General features: G+C 40.7%; 1 protein-coding gene across 5 annotated transcripts in view; it reads left to right on the plus strand.

Moving 5' to 3' along the window:
• GPATCH2L (G-patch domain containing 2 like) overlaps positions 1-9,870 on the plus strand; it is a 51,602-nt gene extending 41,732 nt beyond the window's left edge. For 2 of the 5 annotated variants that reach the window (XM_032846252.1, XM_032846251.1), the window contains exons 9-11: positions 3,516-3,610; positions 7,919-7,972; positions 9,622-9,870. In XM_032846252.1, the coding sequence (XP_032702143.1) occupies positions 3,516-3,610; positions 7,919-7,972; positions 9,622-9,782 (310 nt within the window). In that variant the 3' untranslated portion in view covers positions 9,783-9,870. Of the gene's footprint in view, positions 1-3,515; positions 3,611-5,370; positions 5,499-7,918; positions 7,973-9,621 lie in introns of all 5 variants that reach the window. The other 3 variants (XM_032846255.1, XM_032846253.1, XM_032846256.1) reach the window with 2 other exon arrangements.
• Positions 9,871-18,959: the final 9,089 nt, after the last annotated feature.

The following is an 18,959-nucleotide window of genomic DNA, read 5'->3' on the forward strand; positions in this document are numbered from 1 at the left end:
CTTCGTAAGCTTTATTACCTGGGTTCCTTAGAAAGCCTTTAGTTCTTTCCTAAGTTATCACCAGAGGAATTTACAAAATTTAAAGGATTTTAGCATGTTCAGGCTAACAATTAAGAGTGGGAATAGGGGCACCTGGGTGGCTCAGTGGGTGAAACCTCTGCCTTAGGCTCAGGTCATGATCTCAGGGTCCTGGGATTGAGCCCCACATTGGGCTTTCTGCTCAGCAGGGAGCCTGCCCCCCAACCCCACCTGCTGCCCTGCCTACTTGTGATATTTCTCTCTCTCTTTCTCTCTCTCTCTGTGTCAAATAAATAAATAAATAAATCTTAAAAATAAAAAAAGAGTGGGAATGGGGTGGTAGATCATTTCTCTTTCTTCCTGCTGCTCTGGCTACTTGTGATCTCTCCTCTGTCAAGTAAGTAAGTAAATAAATTAATCTTTAAAAAAAAAAAAAAGTGGGAGTGGGGTAGTAGAAGTAGATCATTTACCGCAGAAACAAGTTAACAGTCTGGAGGCTTGGCGGTCAGGGGTCATTTAATGTAGGGACAATTAACCCTGAAGCCCTTGCCATCATGGAGCAGGGCAGTGTGGGGATCTGGGAACCAGGGCCCAGAGGGGCGGGGCATGGGAAGGACCACCTGAGCCTTTGTGTCCACAGTAGCCCCCTAAGGATGCTGCCAGATGTAGTGAGGGCCGTGTAATAATCTAGATGCATCATGGTAGGTATAAGTAATACTTACTTTCATTTTACTAAAACAAATAAGCATTTTAAAAAGCACCCTATTTCCATTTAAAGTGATTAAAAATGTAAATATTTTCGTACATAAATGATTCCATCTTTTTATTCCTAAATGTGTCATTTCTTGAAAATGTGAGATAAATGTTACCGACTAGGTCAATAAAGGAGGGATGATATGGTCTTACTGACATCTATCGAACATGCAGAGCTGTGAAAATGATGGATGGTGTGTAAATAAAAGGCAGTATTTATTTCGTTCAGCCCCAGTGGATACTCAGTGTTAATATCTTAAAACTCTTTTGAATACTTTTCTTACACTTTTCATTTTGCATCTGTCTCATAAAATTCAGCATTTTACATTGATCTTGAAGAAGCAATGAAGAAAATAGAGGAAACGAAAAAAAGAATGTTCTGCATTTTTTTAATTAAACTTTTTTTTTTTAAAGATTTTATTTATTTGAAAGAGAAGGAGATAGCGTGTGGAGGGCGGGGCGGGAAGGAAGAGGGGGAAAGGAGAGGAAGAAGCAGACTCCCTGCTGAGCAGGGAGCCCAATTTGGGGCTTGATCCCAGGATCCCGGAATCCCAGGATCATGACCTGAGCTGAAGGCCGACACTTAATGGACTGAGTCACCCAGGTGCCCCTTAATTGAACTGTTTAATGAAGGATAATGAAGTCACATTCAGGTAACCCTCATCCAGATCCAGAAACAGAACATTATCAGAAAGAACCGCCAAAGCTCCTGGTGCTTTGTTTAGTCACTGTCCCTCCTCCCCTCTGTCACCCAGCTCAAGGGTAACCACTATCTCGACGTCTAATAACAGAGTTTAGTTTGAAGAAAGGATGTTAACGTTTAAGCTAAAAAGATTTGGGGAGTCCTTAAGGTAAAGAAGAAAGAAGCATGAATATATACTGTTACCCTTTATTTGACTTGTTTCTCTCTGAAGTGCTTCAGGAGCAGCATGATTGGATTAAAGTGACCAGTTTTTGAGTTTGAATCTGTGTGTACTCAAGTACCTTGTTCATGGAAAAGATGGAAGCCCTATTCTGTACATTTCTGTATATTTCTCTTGTTTTCACAGAAGCCAAAATTCTGTAGGGTCACTCTCTTTTCTGTCTGTGTTTTTGGCTTCAGAGGAATTACCTTCTTTCCATTGAGACTGAAGGCCTGTCTACCTTTGATATTCTGTCATCTGTGTTTCTTACTATTAAATCAACATGTTGATTTAGTCCCAGGACATTGCTAAGTTATGAAAAATGAACTGTTTTCCCCTAATTTACACATTTAAATTTACATTTCACTTTGGGCATTCAGAATTAACTATTCATGGGATACTCAAAAGTTAACTCTTTTTCCGTATACAGGAGAGACGTATCAATACGCGGTGACTTGGATGGAATTTTATACTGTAAATCTCTGCCTATTGTAGTGCTCTTTGCATTCCAAAAATCTTACGATTGCAGTTAAATTCTTTTCTCATTTATAAAGTGAATTGATTCTTAAGCTTTTGCATGTAGAGAAAAGAACTATATACATGCACGCTTTTGAACTATGGAAGTTGTCAGATTGGGGGCCCTCTTAATAGGAAAATTTGTCCATTCAGTATTTGTCTTGGTGCTTTATTAGCTGGGTGCCCTTAGATTTGACTGAAGTTCTAGTTTTACGATCATTTAGTCATGAGACTTACTCCCCAAGCTAGGACTACCAATTTGGAGTTCATCTGGTATAATTTTATTAGATTCCTTTTTATATGTTACGGACTCTGGCTATTTTTTAAAAAATTGTGGTAAAATATACAGGATACAGAATTTGCCATTTTAACCACTTTAAGTGTACAGTTGGCTACTTGGTTTTTAAAGCTTTTACTCATCTCTATCAGTTCTTGTCAACAGATATTTAATGGCCGTCAGCGGAGTGCCTTGTGCTGAGGTTGGTGGATCATTGGAAAATTACCAAAGAAGTATAAACATGGTCCCTGTTCTCAAGGAGATTAAGCCTCATTAGGGAAACAAGATATATGTTTCAAGTAAGGCCTTGAATGTTCAAGGAAAGCTTTGTATAAAGGTGATAATCAGCTTGGTCCTTAATCAGCGGTAGGATCTGTCTAGTTTGAGGAAGGAGGAAGTAGGCAACTAATGTAGTGACCAGCTGTTTCAGTATGAGGTTCATTGTCTTTCAGTCTTTTGCTTTTTTCCAGCTTTGGAATACCCACTGTTTTGTTTTTAATATAAGTTGAATATTCAGATGAGGGAATATATTATTAGCAAGTAATTTTTTTAAAAATCACAGAAATCAAACTTACTTAACTTGTGATACAAACACTATTAAAAATCCAGATTGTAGCAACAGAAGGGTTAAAATTCCTATTAAAATTCTATGCAAATTTCTGTGTTCATGCAGCATTAAACTTTTCAATATATTACCACTTGGGAGTAGGTATTTCATTAGTGAGTTTAGAACAATTGCAGTTATAGTTTTTATGAAAAATAATTGTACAAAAATCAGCATGTAATGAAACACATTTATTGAAATTAATCTCGACTGTCTGCTATTCTGAAATTAGGTAAAAAGTTTATAATGGGTCTATATTGTGCATGAAGAATGAGTTATGATTAATTCTGAATAATCTTGTGCTTGACACTTGATGACAAAGAATGGTGCCTGTCTTATTAGTGTCTGTCTATTATGGGTCAAGGATTTTATTTAGGCTGAACATAATGTCTTACAATAAGAATTACAAAGTGCAAACAATGTTTTTTTTTTCTTACATCTGTAGACAGGCAAACATACATTTGGGACCCCCATGTTCACGTGACATCAAGAGGAAGCGGAAACCTGTGGCCACAGCATCTCTGTCCAGCCCAAATGCAGGTAACTGTATGTAATTTTCATTTATTGAGCACCTACTGTGTGTCGGGCACTAAATTATGTTTTATATACCTTTTCATCTAACCTTTATGATAAGGTAGGTCATTTTATTTCCATTCTACTTAGGAAGATGAGAATGTGAGAAGTAATTTGCCCAAGGTCACACACATTTTAAGAATCCCAACCTAGTTCTCTCTAACCCTGAAGTCTGTGTTTTTTCACTGTGTCATGTGGCTTTTTGAGTCTGAATCCCGGTGTTCCACAATCCACAATCCGCAGTCATTTGTGCTTTTGTTCTAGCACAGATAGGAAATTAGGTCTGTGTTAATGAAAATCCAGTTAGGGTGATGGTATAGTCAGTAGCCAAACATGGATTTATTTCCTTTTTTATTTGGCACACGATACAGTACATTCGCACTGTTTTTATGTGTAATAGAGAGCTAATACTTTACCAGTCATGAACTTTCTAATTAAACTGTTTTTCAAGTTAAAACCTTTCAGTTTCCTGGCCAAAACCAGTTGTTTGGAAACCAAAATAGCGGTTATCTTTGGTGAGGGTTAGTGACTAGGAGAGGACGTAATCAGAAGTCTTCTGCTTCTGAGAAATGCTGTATCTCATCAACGGCATAAGAATTACATGGGTATATCATATGTAAAAATTCATTGAGCTGTATGTTTATGATTTATGCTCTTTACATATATTATCCTTAAAAAATGGGGGGTAGTCATTATATCAGAAAGAATATTGGATGTTTATCAGTATTTTTCTTTGGAGTTAGAAGAAGACAGTTAAACATAATCAGTAACGAGGAAATTTTTGTGTTACTTCAGTGCAGTTGAGGAATTTCTCCAGACAAAAAGAGCACATCTCTTTGTAGGACCTATCAGAAATACCCAGTTATTTTCTTGATGATAGTGGATTCACTCTGAGGAAATTGAGTATATCATAGATATTGTATTTTCTTTAGAAAATACTATATATTATATAGATCAGAACAGTTGATTGATGAGTGAATAATAGACCTCAGAGAGATAGGGAATTCTTTCTCTCTCCCTTAACTCAGTAGGTGTTAGCATACTTTAAAATTGACCTCTTTCAGCTTCTCTTTAGGGTTGCTGCTTGGTAATGGTTCTTACTGGACAATCTTAATCATACATCTGATACTTACAGTGAATTTTTTCCAGTGATTTCTACAGGGCCATGGCCTGAGCTGATTACTTTGCCTGTATTATTTCACTTAATCTTTGCAACAACTTAAAGGGTAGATGCTGTTTTTATTCCTAATTTACACATGAGAAAATTGAAGCTTGCAGAGGTTAAATCACTTCTCCAAAGTCACATGGATGATAAGTTGCAAGCCAAGTTCAAATCAGTTTTCCTATGACTTCGAGAGCTTCCCTCTTCCACACTTTAGGTGTTCTATGTTGTGTAAGATAGCATTGGTTCTTAACTGACTACATCAAAATCCAGTCTACGGTATTGGAAGCATTACAGCAGTCTCCCTTCTTCTATCTTTTGTTCTTTTCTTCCCCCCCCTCAATATCTAGCTTCTATTTTTAGCTTTTAGTTGTTCATAAGACAAGAGCTGTGAGTAGAGTTTAAAAACCTTGTTCCATACCCAAATCAGGAAATGTTACTGGGAGGGATTAAACAAGGTTTGGGCATTAAACATTTCTCCTCCTGAGCCCAACTCCTCCTCTCACTTGTTGACTAAGGTCTGCTTCACTTAACATTTTCTTTTTTTTTCTATCCACAACCTGAGTGCCCCGTGGAGGTGAAGGACATAGCCCGAGCCCGCGCCATCAGTCAGTAGAACAAATGGGCTTGCTCTGCCTAACATCGGGCCATCTCGGATTCCACCTCTTTTATAGAAATGAGTGATGAAGAGAGGTGCGTTCTGCTTTGCCGCTGTATTAATACACATCAGGGGCCAGCTCCTGGCACTAAATCACGCTACTGCATACATCTGTTATCGAACTCTTCACCAGTGTGATGAACAAGACTGCAGATAGAGGCTTCCTTGTGTCATTCTTTATAGGATTTTCCTAAAAGAATAAATAGCTCAGATCTCTGCCAACACTCTCCCCTGTCACTGTGATGAATTCAGCTTCTTTCTTAAACATGCAGCCACAAATCTTTTCCCTTCCCCCTCCCCCACTGGTGGAAAGTTTTGAGTTGAGATTGACTGAATTTAAAGATAGTAATAAGGCTGGAGAGGTGAAGAGCAGAAAGGAGTAGCTTGTCTTCCTTGTCTTTTTATATTAACTCTCAGGAAAGGCCAGGGAAACAGAGCTTTTCATTAGCGTGGTCAAGTAGGTCCTTCTTGAAAGGGCAGCATCTTTTTTTCCTTTTTATCTCCACGCCCTTCCCTTTATGACTTTATAACCTACCCAGGTATCTGGTACACAGAGCCACCCTTGGATTTTAGCGAGTAACCATGTAAACCTGCTTCTGTTTCAGTAACACCAGAATAGGGCAAGTCTGTAACTCACGCTGAAGTGGGATGGCCCTCTGTGCTCTTAAAGAATGTACTTGGAAAAGAAAAAAATGGGTTATTTTCTCTAAGATTTGAGATGAAGTGGCTATAAGAAGCACAAGGAACTCAGATGAAAACCAGATTTCATGTCGGTGAGATGAATGACAAGAATGGAGCCTTTGGTGTACAAATCCCATTCTTTCAAAAATTAAACATGTGGGTTTAGGTAAAGGAGAATCGGGGGAGGATAAGACATTATATTCAGAGCCCTATTTTGGCCATCCCCAAAGCCTCTTCTGACCTTCCTGTCTCCGGGGTAGGTTATGTGTGCTTCGGGCATCCGTTGGAAGGGTACTCAGCAGTTAATCTGTTAACTAGTTACATCAGATTCCAAATACCAGGCCAGTGATGCTAGAGGTGCATTTGCAAGAGCAGGAATTTTTATCTGTTTTGCTCACTTCTGAAACCTGAGCATCTAAAATAATACTCAGCACAGAGAAGGACCTCACTTGGCGTTTCTTATATGAATAAGTGAGTAGAATCTTAAAGTTGAAACAGTTATTCTAAAAGTTATTCTAAAACCCTGTGATTGGATTCAGTAGTTCCATTGTAGGTTCGCCCTTATCTCAGGTGTCATAGGACAGATTCTTATTGCCTCTTTTTATTTTTATTTTAAAGTTCAAATGGTTTTTAAAGTTAAAAATGCTTTATAGTAAATATTGAAGGGCTATAAAAGACTATTTGTGGAAAATAGGTAAGGTGTCAAGAAAAACAATAATAGCAAATATCTTTGTACCTACCATCCACTTCAAGAACATGAACATCACCTTTGGGCACCTGGGTGGCTCAGTGGGTTAAAGCCTCTGCCTTCGGCTCAGGTCATGATCTCAGGGTCCTGGGATCGAGCCCCACATCGGGCTCTCTGCTCCGCAGGGAGCCTGCTTCCTCCTCTCTCTCTCTCTGCCTGCCTCTCTGCCTACTTGTGATTTCTCTCTGTCAAATAAATAAAATCTTAAAAAAAAAAAAAAAAAAGAACATGAACATCACCTTTACAATTTTCCCACTGTCCTCATAGGTAACCATTATCCTCATATGGTTTTTTTGTTATGTGAATAGGCTTTTTTGTTAATCATTTATCATTCTTTGGGGATTTTTTTCAGCTAGCTTTAACAGACATATATAGCTCTCTAAGCAATATATTGTCTAGTTAGCATTCTTTGGAGGCTTGTGTAAATGGAATGTCTTATTTTATAAGTTATAAGTTTTACCGAGTTATGTTTTGAGATTCATTCATGATTTCTCCTGCTAAAATCCTTTTTTTTTTTTTTTTACTGCCATATACATACGGTGTTCCATTGTATGACTGTGCTGAGTACACTATAATTAAACATTCCTGATGGACATTTGGATTATATCCCATTTTATGCCACTGTGAAAAATACCGCAGTGTTCTCTGGGAGAACGTGTGCAGAAGTGTTTCTGGGCTGTTTCACACTCCTTAGGATGGCTCTGTTAAGGACCAGAAAACACAGAAATGTTAGGAAAGATGGAGAGAAATCAGAACCCTTGGGTGTTGCCGGTGGGAACGTAAAATAGTTCAGCCGCCATGGGGCCCAGGGTTGTGGCTCATCACAGTTTTAAGCCCGGGACTACCATATGCTGCAGCAGTTCTGCTTCTGAGTATTTACCCAAAGGGATTGAAAGCGTGGATTCAAACAAATAATTCGTACATCTATGTTCATAGCAGCATTATTCACAGGAACTGAAACGTGGAAACCACCCATGTGTCCATTGCTGGATAAATCAATAAATAAAATGTGGTTTATACATATAGGGCAGTATTATTTGGCCTTGGAAAGGAAGGAGACTCTGACATGCTACAGCACAGGTGAAGACATAATACTAAAGGCAATGAGCCAGGCACAGAAGGATAAATCCTGCGTGATCCCAGTTGTGTGAGGTACCTCGAATGGTCAAATACGTGCAGACAGAAAGGGGAAGGAGGAGAGTAGCAGTTACTGTTTAACAGGTACAGTCTTCCCTTTGGGCCAGTCAAGAAGTTCTGGATGTGGATAGTGGTGATGCTTGTACAGCAGTGCGAATATACGTAAATGCCACGGAACTGTACCCGTAAAAATGATTAAATTGGTGAATTTTGTGTTACGTGTATTTTACTGTAGTAAAATAATATTATAGTTTAAAAAATATAGTAAAAAAATATAGAACAAAAAAACCCAGTTTCCCTAGGATAAGGGGTTTCCCCCCACTGTGGTTGAATACCATATAGTAACGGTAAATACAGTTTTGTGAAATTTATTTTCAGCCAAATGTGAGTGAGTGAGTGCGTGCCCACGTGTGTGTGTTTGTGTGAGAGGGAGAGACAGAGATTTGGGTTGTGGTGTCAAATGTATTTCTTGCTGCCATGGTTGAGGTTCCAAAATGTTTGAAAGCTGTTGCCCTCAAGAGCCTCTTGTATATGCCACAGAGTAGTAGCCTGTGGATTGTTTTTTGCAGTAACTCACAGTAAGAAATTCCTGTTTGAATATGTGAGTGTATGTGTAAATATGAAATATGGGTTCGCTCTGACCTCTCCTATTCCTTTCCATTAAGAAGAAAAGGACTGGTCATGGCCTACAACTTGAAAATTACTGTTCTAGTTACATTTCTAGGAGTGAAATTAATTGAGTGACAAGGTAAAAACGAAAATTTTCTAGATTTTGCTGTATTTTAGTGTATATTCATTTACTCTCAAGCAGTGGGCGTGATGGTGGTTTGTACCACTCAGCTCAGGGGGCATTTGGAAATGTGAGGACAGTGTTTGATCATCACAATGACTGAGGAGTCCTTTTGGCGTTCAGTGGATGGGGTCCAGAATGGTAAGTGTCCTAAAATACACAGCACAACCCTGCACAAGCAGTGATTATCATGTCCAGAATGTCTTTGGTGTCCTTGTTGAAAAACACTGGGCCTGATTGTGTGATTTTCTTATGATATGCTATTTATTGGAAATGCTGTGTTACTGGAGGCATGGGATGTAACAGAAAGAGCCTAAGGGCTTGACGTCCAGTATCTGAGTTTAAATCTTGCTACTTAACTAGCTCTTTTGTGTCCCGGAGCAGTGTATCTGCTGTCTCTCTGCCTCAGTTTTTGATTGAGAAAATGGAGATGACAATCCTACTTGGAAGGGTTTGCATTAGGAAATCAGATTCTGGTTGGACAGTACTTACATAGCACAGTGCATGGCTCGTGAGTGCTCGATAAGTGATCATGACTATCTTACGAATTTGTATGACTGAATTTATTTCTTCTGTTCAACCCGTTTTCTCGGGTAGAGAAATATTTACTCTCTCTCTGAAATTTGCCTTTATGTATGTATGTATGTATTTTTGGAAAGGGAAAAAAAAACCTGTGTAGCCACTTGGATTCATAGGTTAAAAAATAAAAACATTCCGAGATTTGTGCATTGCAGTGTCTCTGATTCTAATTTGTCTCCCCTTGATCTTTTCTTCCTTCCTTTCATTGTAACCACCTTACCAGTTCACGTGGATGGAGCGGAACCAAGCACGCCAGCATCACAGGTCCCGAAATCTCCAAACCCCGAGTGGTTGGTCAGGACCTCTGCCGCAGAGAAAGCCACTGACTCCGCTCCAGCTACGTTTTTTAAAATGCCACCAGAAAAGAGCTCCGGATACAGCTAGAGAGCAGGATCCCGCCCACCAGGAGCCCACTGGGTGCTGTGAAACGCATCCTAAACTTGGTATCAGTCTCGCATATCATAATTGACATTCCCAGTCCTTCCACCGCCAGGATGACCCTTCTTTCACACAAAGCAGTGGACTCTTTCTCTTACGAAATCATGTGGAAATCTGGTTTTTGGTTTTCTGGGTTTTTTTTTTTTTTTTAAAGTAAAGTATTGCAGCAGCAATTTAAAAAAAAAAAAAAGGTCATCCTATGTTGTGTTTGTTACATTGCTGTTGTAGTCCCAGCAGCTTCCTACAGCCCTGTGTGCAGAGCTGTTGCTTTTAGCAGGTATGTCTCTTTTCCTGAAAAACTAGTAACTGCTTTTGCATACTTTTTATGTAGAGCTTTTAATATCATTTGAGGAAGTCCCAAATTTTTAGCCAGTTCTGGACAGATGTAAACACTGAGTTGAGACCTGTGTGTGGCATTGTGTTTACAGGAGATAGAGTTTGCCTTTGAGCCTGGTCTTGATTCACTGAGAGTGCCATAAGCCAAAATTCACCACGTTTTCCTTCGGGAGCCTCAGAGGAGACTCCAGCAGCACGGACAGTGGGAACTTCTTCCATTTTCCTAGACGGCCTCATGGGATCTCCGGCGGCTGGACTGTACTTCGCCGCGTCTCCAGAGTTGGTGTTCTCCCACAGAAGGATGTGTACATTCATGCTGTAATGAAGAAGTGGTTGAGTTCTGCAAACTTAAAATAGTCAGTGGATCGTGTCTTAATACTTCATGTCACAGTGTAAGCTTTTATGTACGAAATGGGACTTTTATTGTTAGCTTATAGGTCAATAACCTGCAGCAGAAATCCACACTCTATTATAATAATGGCTTCTCAGGGCCATACTTTGGGGAGAAAAATGTCTTTTTGACACGCCTTTATACTTGGTGTGTGTATGACGGCTCAGCTGCGTGTGGAGTTATATATACGGCCGCGCCTGAAGTTGGATGCTACTTTGTCAAAATGAGGAATCAGTGGCTGCCTGAGCTGCTGGAGAAAAGCCGCCCTTTCTGAAGTATTATCGTGAGTGTCATTTGGGGGCCTGGTTGACGGAAGGGTTCTTTTTTGTATGAATTGAGTACATTCACTCTGAAATACAGAGAAACTGTTCTCTCAATGCCCACTTCTCTGGCAGCGTCCCAGAGGAACTCCCAGTCCTGCCCCTGGATATTTTCTGTGCTTGAATGGGTGCCGAGTGGGACGGAGCCTCCTTTCCCTGAAGTGCAGCTGCGTCTTTTCCTCGCACAGAACGTGAGGGTGGGCTGCTCTGTTGTGTTCCCTTTTAAAAATGATAGTCCTTATGTATTAGTGCTTAACTCTAGGATTTCCTTGTTGATGGGTGGGTGTGACTCTATTTGGGAGGGGGGACTTGAAGCTGATTTAAATGGCACTTTCTGTAAGAGGGAGAACACGTCCTTCAGTTGTTCATAACGAGGAGTCTGGTGGAGGGAGGGGCAGGTGGGAGATTAGGAGGTGAGGAGCAGCATTAAAGCCAACCTAGCATCCCTGGGAGCCACCCCTGTTTCTCCTGTCACCCCTTGGGGCTGCATCCAGGGCAGTACAGAAAATAAAGTGCCTATTGAATATGAAATGGCACTACTATATTGTTTTAGGAATGAAGGGGGGTTTTATTATCGTATGTGCATTATTGTCATATGTGCGTTCTTATCTAGTCCCCATCGTGTCCTGAGACACATTTCTAACATAATTTGTTGGATTTAAGAGAAAAATACACAGACATAATTTTATTTTCTTTGCACTAGGCTCTGGCTCTTGCAGAGACGGGTCCTGTGATCATGTCCTATTCAGATCTCCACAGTGCAGATAGAATCTTTTTGCCTGGCAGTTCTCCTATCTACCTGTGATTACAAATAACTTCTATATATGACTTTATTTACATTTTTAATATCTCTAGGTTATACTGCCATTTTAGAGAGAAAAGAATGGTCACAGAGTTTAGCGACTTGCCAAAAAAATCACATGATCAAGCCAAGACTAAAATCCCAGACTTTCGGACTTCCTCTGCCCTGGGTTATAATCTTTTGTTTTCCCTTGGTATATCTGAGTCACTCTGAGACCCATAATTTTGAATCAGTGTGTCATGAATGTTTATCATCTTTCTTGGGCATGCTTTTCTACTTTGAATACATTCAATGGGGATTATCCAGAAATGCCAAATATGCCTGTAATAAGTGGGGAAGAAAATTAATTGCCTAAGAAACAGCTATGAATACTTTGCAACACAGGGTTGTAAATTGTGCTCCTCATTTTAAGCTGCTGCATGAGCATGCGGACAGAATTCTTAACCAACTTACTTCGCTTGTTTTCTATATGAGTCAATTCCAGAGGAATAACCTTAGAATTGAGTGTTTTTTGAACCATAAATTTTAAATTTCTTTTTTACATAGCAAAGTGTATGATATCATACATTGAGTAAAGTCTGTTACCTTTTAACGAAAGATACAATTTCAAAATCAGGTTTTGTAGTCTCTTAAAAAAACTGATAGCATGACTTCCTTTGAGGATAATCATGGAGCTCACATGTGTTTTATCTGCCTAAAAGTAGTAAGGAAGCTGAGTTCCACAGTTTTTATGTATTTCCAACTTCTGATTCATCCAAGCTGGCCACACAGTCTGCCTGTCTGAATCCTAACCTTCTGTGTTTTCCACAAGGAGCAAAAGTCAAGACATTATCCACTTGTATGAACATCATTCCTAGAAATCCCTAAAAAAAATTTTGCTTACAAGGGAATTTGAGATTATTTTTCAGGTACAGCATTTTAAAGGGAACAAGTTCATTTGCATCAAAACTCTTACGTTGCTTTTTGGTAAGACCTGTGCAGAAGAGAGAATTAGCTGTTTACATGGTGCCAAATTGAGGAGAGGCAGAGTGTGGTCTTTATTGAGTGGCGTGTGCTTGATAAATAAGGCACATTTAACCTTGAATTCTTTTGAAATCAAATGCAGTTGAAAATTTGTTTTGCTGGGCTGTGAAACAGGCTGCAAACAAGGCTGTTTTGGCAGCAAAATGACCAAAAGCTGAAATAAAATTTCTTATTCTCTGGTGCTGGTGGCGTCCTTTGCTAATGAGTAAAGTTCCACACTGACAATAGGTAATTAAACCACTTACATGATTCCCACGTAGAGGACTGTGACCTATCTTTTTGCTTTTTGGCATCAGAGACCCAGTCTAGACCACAGCATTGGAAGTTATGGAGTCGCAGAGGAGCAGAGCCATCATAGACCTCTGTCACTTGAAACTGAACGAGAGAAAGGAGCTAGGCTGGCAAGTGTCAGTGCTGATGCCATGGCCTCTCTGCTTGGGCTCCAGGTGATGTTTGATTCATTTCAGGTCTTTTCTTAAGTTTGGCCTCATTACTGTAGTGTGGGCCATACACTTTTGTTTCCTGGGGACAAGGCTCTGTAGAAGTCTCAGCATTAGGAGCCGCAGTCAGTATTCCCTAAGTCTGGTGAACCTTTTGTGAGCCAGCGTGAGAACAGAATGGCTTACTCTAGGGACTGCGGATGTGGTCTGGTTGGGGGCACAGTTTACAGGATCTGTCATGATTTACAGGGTGGCGGGAGGGATGGTAGAAGCAGCTTGCTCTTGGTGTCAGCTGCTTCCTTTGTTAATGCTTGAGCTGTCTTACTTGTCCGTATTTCCTTATCTCCTGCTCTGGTCGTGCCAACTGGTAGAATTACTGATGGTGGAAGCAGTCAGAATGGGTTCCTACTCCATCAGGAAATGGCACAGAGGAAGGTGAGGGGATCAGTGGGTTCTGCTTTGATGGCCCAGAGATGCTTTCACACTACATTAAGATCCCCAAACAGACAAATGTCAAATGCCTGGAAACAGCAACATCGAAAAGAAGCAAGGAAAATGAATGATTCACCGAAGAATATGGATTGTAAGGTTTTTAACAAGCCTGACAAAATAAACTTATTGCCAAAAGGAGAACTTTTCCTGCCACTGCAAATAGATATGATAAGCACTTACTAAAATTGCCGAGTTTTTGGAATAAAAGCTCTTCAACTACAGTATTGTAGATCCCAAAGATGTTGACCAGGGACAACAATCTTGGCAACGTCCAGAAGTGAGAAGGCATGAGGAAGAGAAGGGGAGATGCTCAGAGCAGGGGTGTTGGGGCCCCTCATCCACCAGCAGCAGCACATACTTAACCCCCACCAGACCCACTCAATCAGAAACAGGGTGGGCCCGGCAGTCTCACAAGCCCTCTGGGGACTCTGGTGCACGTGGACATTTGAGAACCACAGGCTTTGCTGAACCTAAATGTTTTAGTATGTTGGCATCCCCCTAAGCTCTGAGGTGCACTTATATTTCCCTCCATCAGTATAGACATGTTTTGTACACAATTCTTTGCGGCAACTGTTAATTAATGTCTTTATTTCCCATACTTCTTCCCTAAAGCCTCCAAAAGATCTGGAAATATTGAGAAAGAATGATGTGGAGAAAATTGCCATCAAGGCCATATTTGGATGGATAGAAACAATCTTTAAAGTGGATTAAAATATAACAATGAATTTTTAGTCTGTGAGTGGTAGTCATTTTTCACAATTGATGGTAAAACATTTTATGTAAGATACTACTACCCATGATTTCATGATATTTGTTCATTACATCTTAATTTCCTGGGAAAATGTCATGCATTTTCCAGCATAATAATGATGAAGTAGTTAAGGTATGGCTCACACAAATGAAAATATTTGGAAAAAGAATACCACCCTGAGAACATAGTATTGTATGATAAATATTTGTTGAGTTATTGGTGGTCTTTTGCTAGGGCTTAATCTTGGTACTTCAGAGCATGTAAAAATCAATTTTCAGTGATCCACTTAATCACACCCTGTTGTTTTACATTTCAGTGATTCTGCAGGGCTTGGTGGCCAATAGCAACTGCTTGTTCTATTTTTTTTCTAACTCATGGATTCAGCATTTCAGAATATGATGCTCTAATCTTAAAGCTTTGAAATGAAATCATAACCATTTTTTTTCTCTGGGTTTTATTTGTATGAATTGGGCAAGGCTCTAGTTTATGACCAAAGCCCAAAAACCCAAGTTTTCTCTGGGAATTTGTTTGGCCAAAGAGGAGTTCTCTGGTATCATCTCTCAGGTGTTCATGTTGTTTTGTGCCCAGGGCTTGATTTACAAAGGTGATTAAGTGAGAACATGGAGAGGTCTGTGCCATTGAAAGAAAAGTTTGAAATTACAGTTCCCCTGGAAATAAGGTACGGCTTGCCACATAGGACCAGAGGATGAATACCAGGTTTGGATCAGGAGGCCGAAGACTGGAGCAAGCAGCAGGTTTAGGCCAGAGCCTTTATTGGGGTTTCCTCTAAGAAGGGAAGGTAAGGCAGGGTGAACAGTCTAGAAATGGCTAGTTTGACCTTTAGGCCTTTAGGCTATAGTCTAGTCCCTGGTTGCCTGGTACCTGGCCCTGGGATGATTGCTTCCTAGAGTGTAACAGGTCAGATGGAGAGGGTATGGCTGTATCATACAAGGTTCGTTTGCACATCGAAAGCATGCTGCTGGCTGAGTCCTTTGCTATCTAAGAATCAGCTAGCTTTGGGAGAGGTAGATTTCCCTCAGCCAGAAAGGTTTTTTACTCTGTTAAAACATAATTATTATAGAAAGCAGAAAACATGATTAACACACACGTGGAAGCTGTTAAGCTCTCCTTTCGATTTTTGCAGTCTTTTAAAACCATGTAATTTTTCTTTTCCATCTTGAAAACCAGTTAAAAATACCTCTGGCCAAAAGTGTTGTTACTAGATGCTTTAAAGTTATGGAAATATAAAAAGATTTTTAAGATGCAAATTACGAAAATGAATATTTTCTTTCTCTAGAAGTGAGTTCTAACCCTTGCAGATCCCTCAATGGAATGTTTTTAATTGAAAAAGAAAAAGAATATCAGAATTTATAAGTGGCCTTGGTGGCTTGGACTTAAATCAACCCATTTCACTGTGTAGTTTCTACCTGTTGCTCCTCCCAGTGGGCCATGTATTTCTACATGAACAATCGTGGCAACACTTGGAACTGCTGTCAGGATTTATCCTAGTCCTGTCGTCATTAGCTAATGTGGACAGTGGCCATTTCACACTCCTTACCCCCACCTTCTCTCGACCTCAGCAGCTAATCTCCCCCATCTCCTTCCAGGGAATAATGCATTAGACGGGAGTCCCCCATTGCACACGCTTACATACACCCTTCCTCACCTCTTTCTTGTAAGTGCTTGCCCTGCCCAAGGCAAATCCCTTCCATGCCTCGGTCCCTCTCCTTTGATCAGAAACCTTGCTCAATCTAGCGGTAGCTTCTCACTCCTGGCACGTACAGCTCTGCATTTGAACGTGTTTAAAGATACCCTCTTGAAACGAAAATACCCCTTGACTGCCACTAAGATACCGCCCTCACTTCCACTGCCTGTTCATTAATTCTGAGTCCCTGAAGCAGTGGTTTTTAACCTTGGCTGCACATTAGGACCACCTGGGGAGATTTTTAAAAAATCCTAATTCCCCCAACTGAACCACAGACCAATTACATCAGAATGGAGAGGTGGGACAGGCTTCATTCTTTTTTAAAACAGTGGTACAGCTGGGGCTGAGAACCGTCATGCCAAAATGTGGTTGCTATACTCACCACCATTAAAGTTGTTCTTGCTGGGTTCACCAGTGATTTCCAGTTTTCAAAATACAGCCCTTTGGTTGATGCTGATGACTTCCTGCTATATAACCACTTCCTTTTTGGAATTCTGCCTCGTTCTGACCCTGCTCTCTCCTGATTTTTTCCACTACTTTGCTTTTGCAGTCTCCACAGGTGGGCAGATGGGTTGGTGGGTCAGTCCGACACACACTGATATGTCCCTGTCCTCACCTACAGTACTTCAACTAAGTACTACCTACAGTACTTCACTATGTACGAGTGAGCTCCTTTGCTATATCACCTAATGCACTGACTTAAAGCATGGACTTAACAACGAAGCATTTACATTCCTTCATCATTGTTGTAGACACATAGGAAACCATGCTCAAGGTCTCTGCTGCTTCCTTTGTTTCTCTTTGTCCCTCCTCTTGGCCCACTGAGGTAAGAAGTTTGCTTACCACATTAGTCAGATTCTAATATGGATCACCCCCATAGGTTCTCTTGAGGTTGCCATTCATAAAAAGTCAGGCTTGAACTGTGGTCCCTCTTCTGCTTTCTCCCATCCAGGATCTCGGACTGGTAAGGAGGCCTGGACCCACTTCTACATACAAGGACGCTACCCCCCCATCTAGTGCTCGCTTCAGTTTTTTTTTTTTTTTTACTTTCTGCTGCTGGTAAGAGTTAGTTTGGGTTTAGGGGGTGAAACAGACTCATTTCCTCACCAACTTTTGACCTTTGGTACTGTGTTGGATCTTATTATTAGAGAATATTTACTGGGGTTTCAGGCCCTAGCTCTACTAATAGTAAAGTGGAACTTGATTTTCTACTTTATTACCATCATAACTTGGTGCCTCAGGAACTATATGTACGGGTTCCCCCTCACCGGAAGGGATCCTGTGTGTTCCTGGCTTCTTTGAATCACTAATTTCTGTTTCAAAGTCTGGTATGAATGGATCTGATTAGCACTCATGTGCTTACGTCCTAGCTGTAGGAAGTGAGAACGAGGTTATCTGGAATGTGTAGCGTCTGTGGGGGTTGGAGGAATTCCTCAAACATAGAATAGTTCAGGTGCTGGACAGCTGATAAGACTAACAAATGTCCTCAAGGGCCATTGTCCTATTTACTGATTCAAGAAACCTATGTTGAGCACTCACTAAGCCAGTCTTCTTTAGGGACTTTTGGGGAAGGTGGCTGCTGCCCAAAGTTCTCAGATATGCTCTGCATGAGACTAGTCTGACCCTTTCCAGAGCCCCTAGTGAAAATAGTAATAATAATAATAATAATAATTATTTACTGAGTGATTATTATATGCCATTTGTCAACAGCATCTCAGTCTTCAATAACTCTAAGGTAGGTAAATCTGTCTGTTTTAAAGCAATGAAATATGCTTATAGTTAGAGACTAACTTGCTCAAAGTTACATAGCTAATCAGTGTAAGCCAGAGTTCAAACTCCCAAGTCTGTTTTGTGCTAGACTTCCTGTTCCCAGTAATACCCTCTGCTGCCCTTTTCACAATATAAATGAACTGTTGGCCATGTATATCTGAAATAAACTGTGTGCCAGTGGGCCTGGAACTGGGTGTCTCGTGACACCCTCTGACTCCATTTACCTGTTGCTCCTGGTGGGCTGTTTCTCTATCAAAGCAACTCTGAATGGGCACATCTCTGTGCTACATCATGGAAAGAAGATAGGCAGTTTCTATGGCCTATTCTTAGTTTTGGAAGTGACCAGAGCAAAAGTCAATAAAATCTTCCAGATCCATGGCAGTGAACAGATACTGTCCTTTGTAGGCCTAAACAAAAATGGATCCCTAAGCCAGAAGGACATGTACTTTGAATTGTTAATGTTAGCGATGAACTGTTCTGAACATCTTGCTAAACATCTCGCAGAGCTGCTAGCAAGGTAGCGGTCTTAATGGTTTTGGCCTTTCTAAATGTCCCTTCACTCAGTAGATGTGAATAGAGCACATTTTCGGTCAAGCACGCTGCTAGCTGCTGAATATGCAAAGAGGAAGGATATTCCTGTTGTCATGGTCTTCCTGGTCTTCTGAGGAAGACACAAAGTAAATATTCCAAGGTAGAATGATAAACTTTGAGAAGGAATACCAGGGCATCTTGGCAGCAAGGAGGAAGGCACTCCAACTCAAGCTGGGTAGAGGGAGGAGTTAAAAAATATTGGACCAAGTCCTGGAGGATGAACAGAATTTAAGTGAAGCAGAGAGGATGAGGCCATAAAGGGTGTGGTTTGTACAGGGCACTGCAGTGTGGCTGACAGCATAGAGGAGAGGAAGAGGTAGGAGACAAAGTGAAGGACCCTGTGTAATCCGGCTTGCTTGTTGATTTGGAGAACCGCCACAGTATTCCTCTGCTGTGCGGTCCTGGAAAGCCTATGCAACTGGCCCATTGTGCAGACAAAGGAGATGTGAACAGGTTGCCGGTGCTTCGATCACCTCCCTGGAAAATAAAATAGGATCCGTCT

Source organism: Lontra canadensis, unplaced genomic scaffold, assembly GCF_010015895.1.
Source record: "Lontra canadensis isolate GAN:19392208 unplaced genomic scaffold, GSC_riverotter_1.0 scaffold173, whole genome shotgun sequence".
NCBI lineage: Eukaryota > Metazoa > Chordata > Mammalia > Carnivora > Mustelidae > Lontra > Lontra canadensis.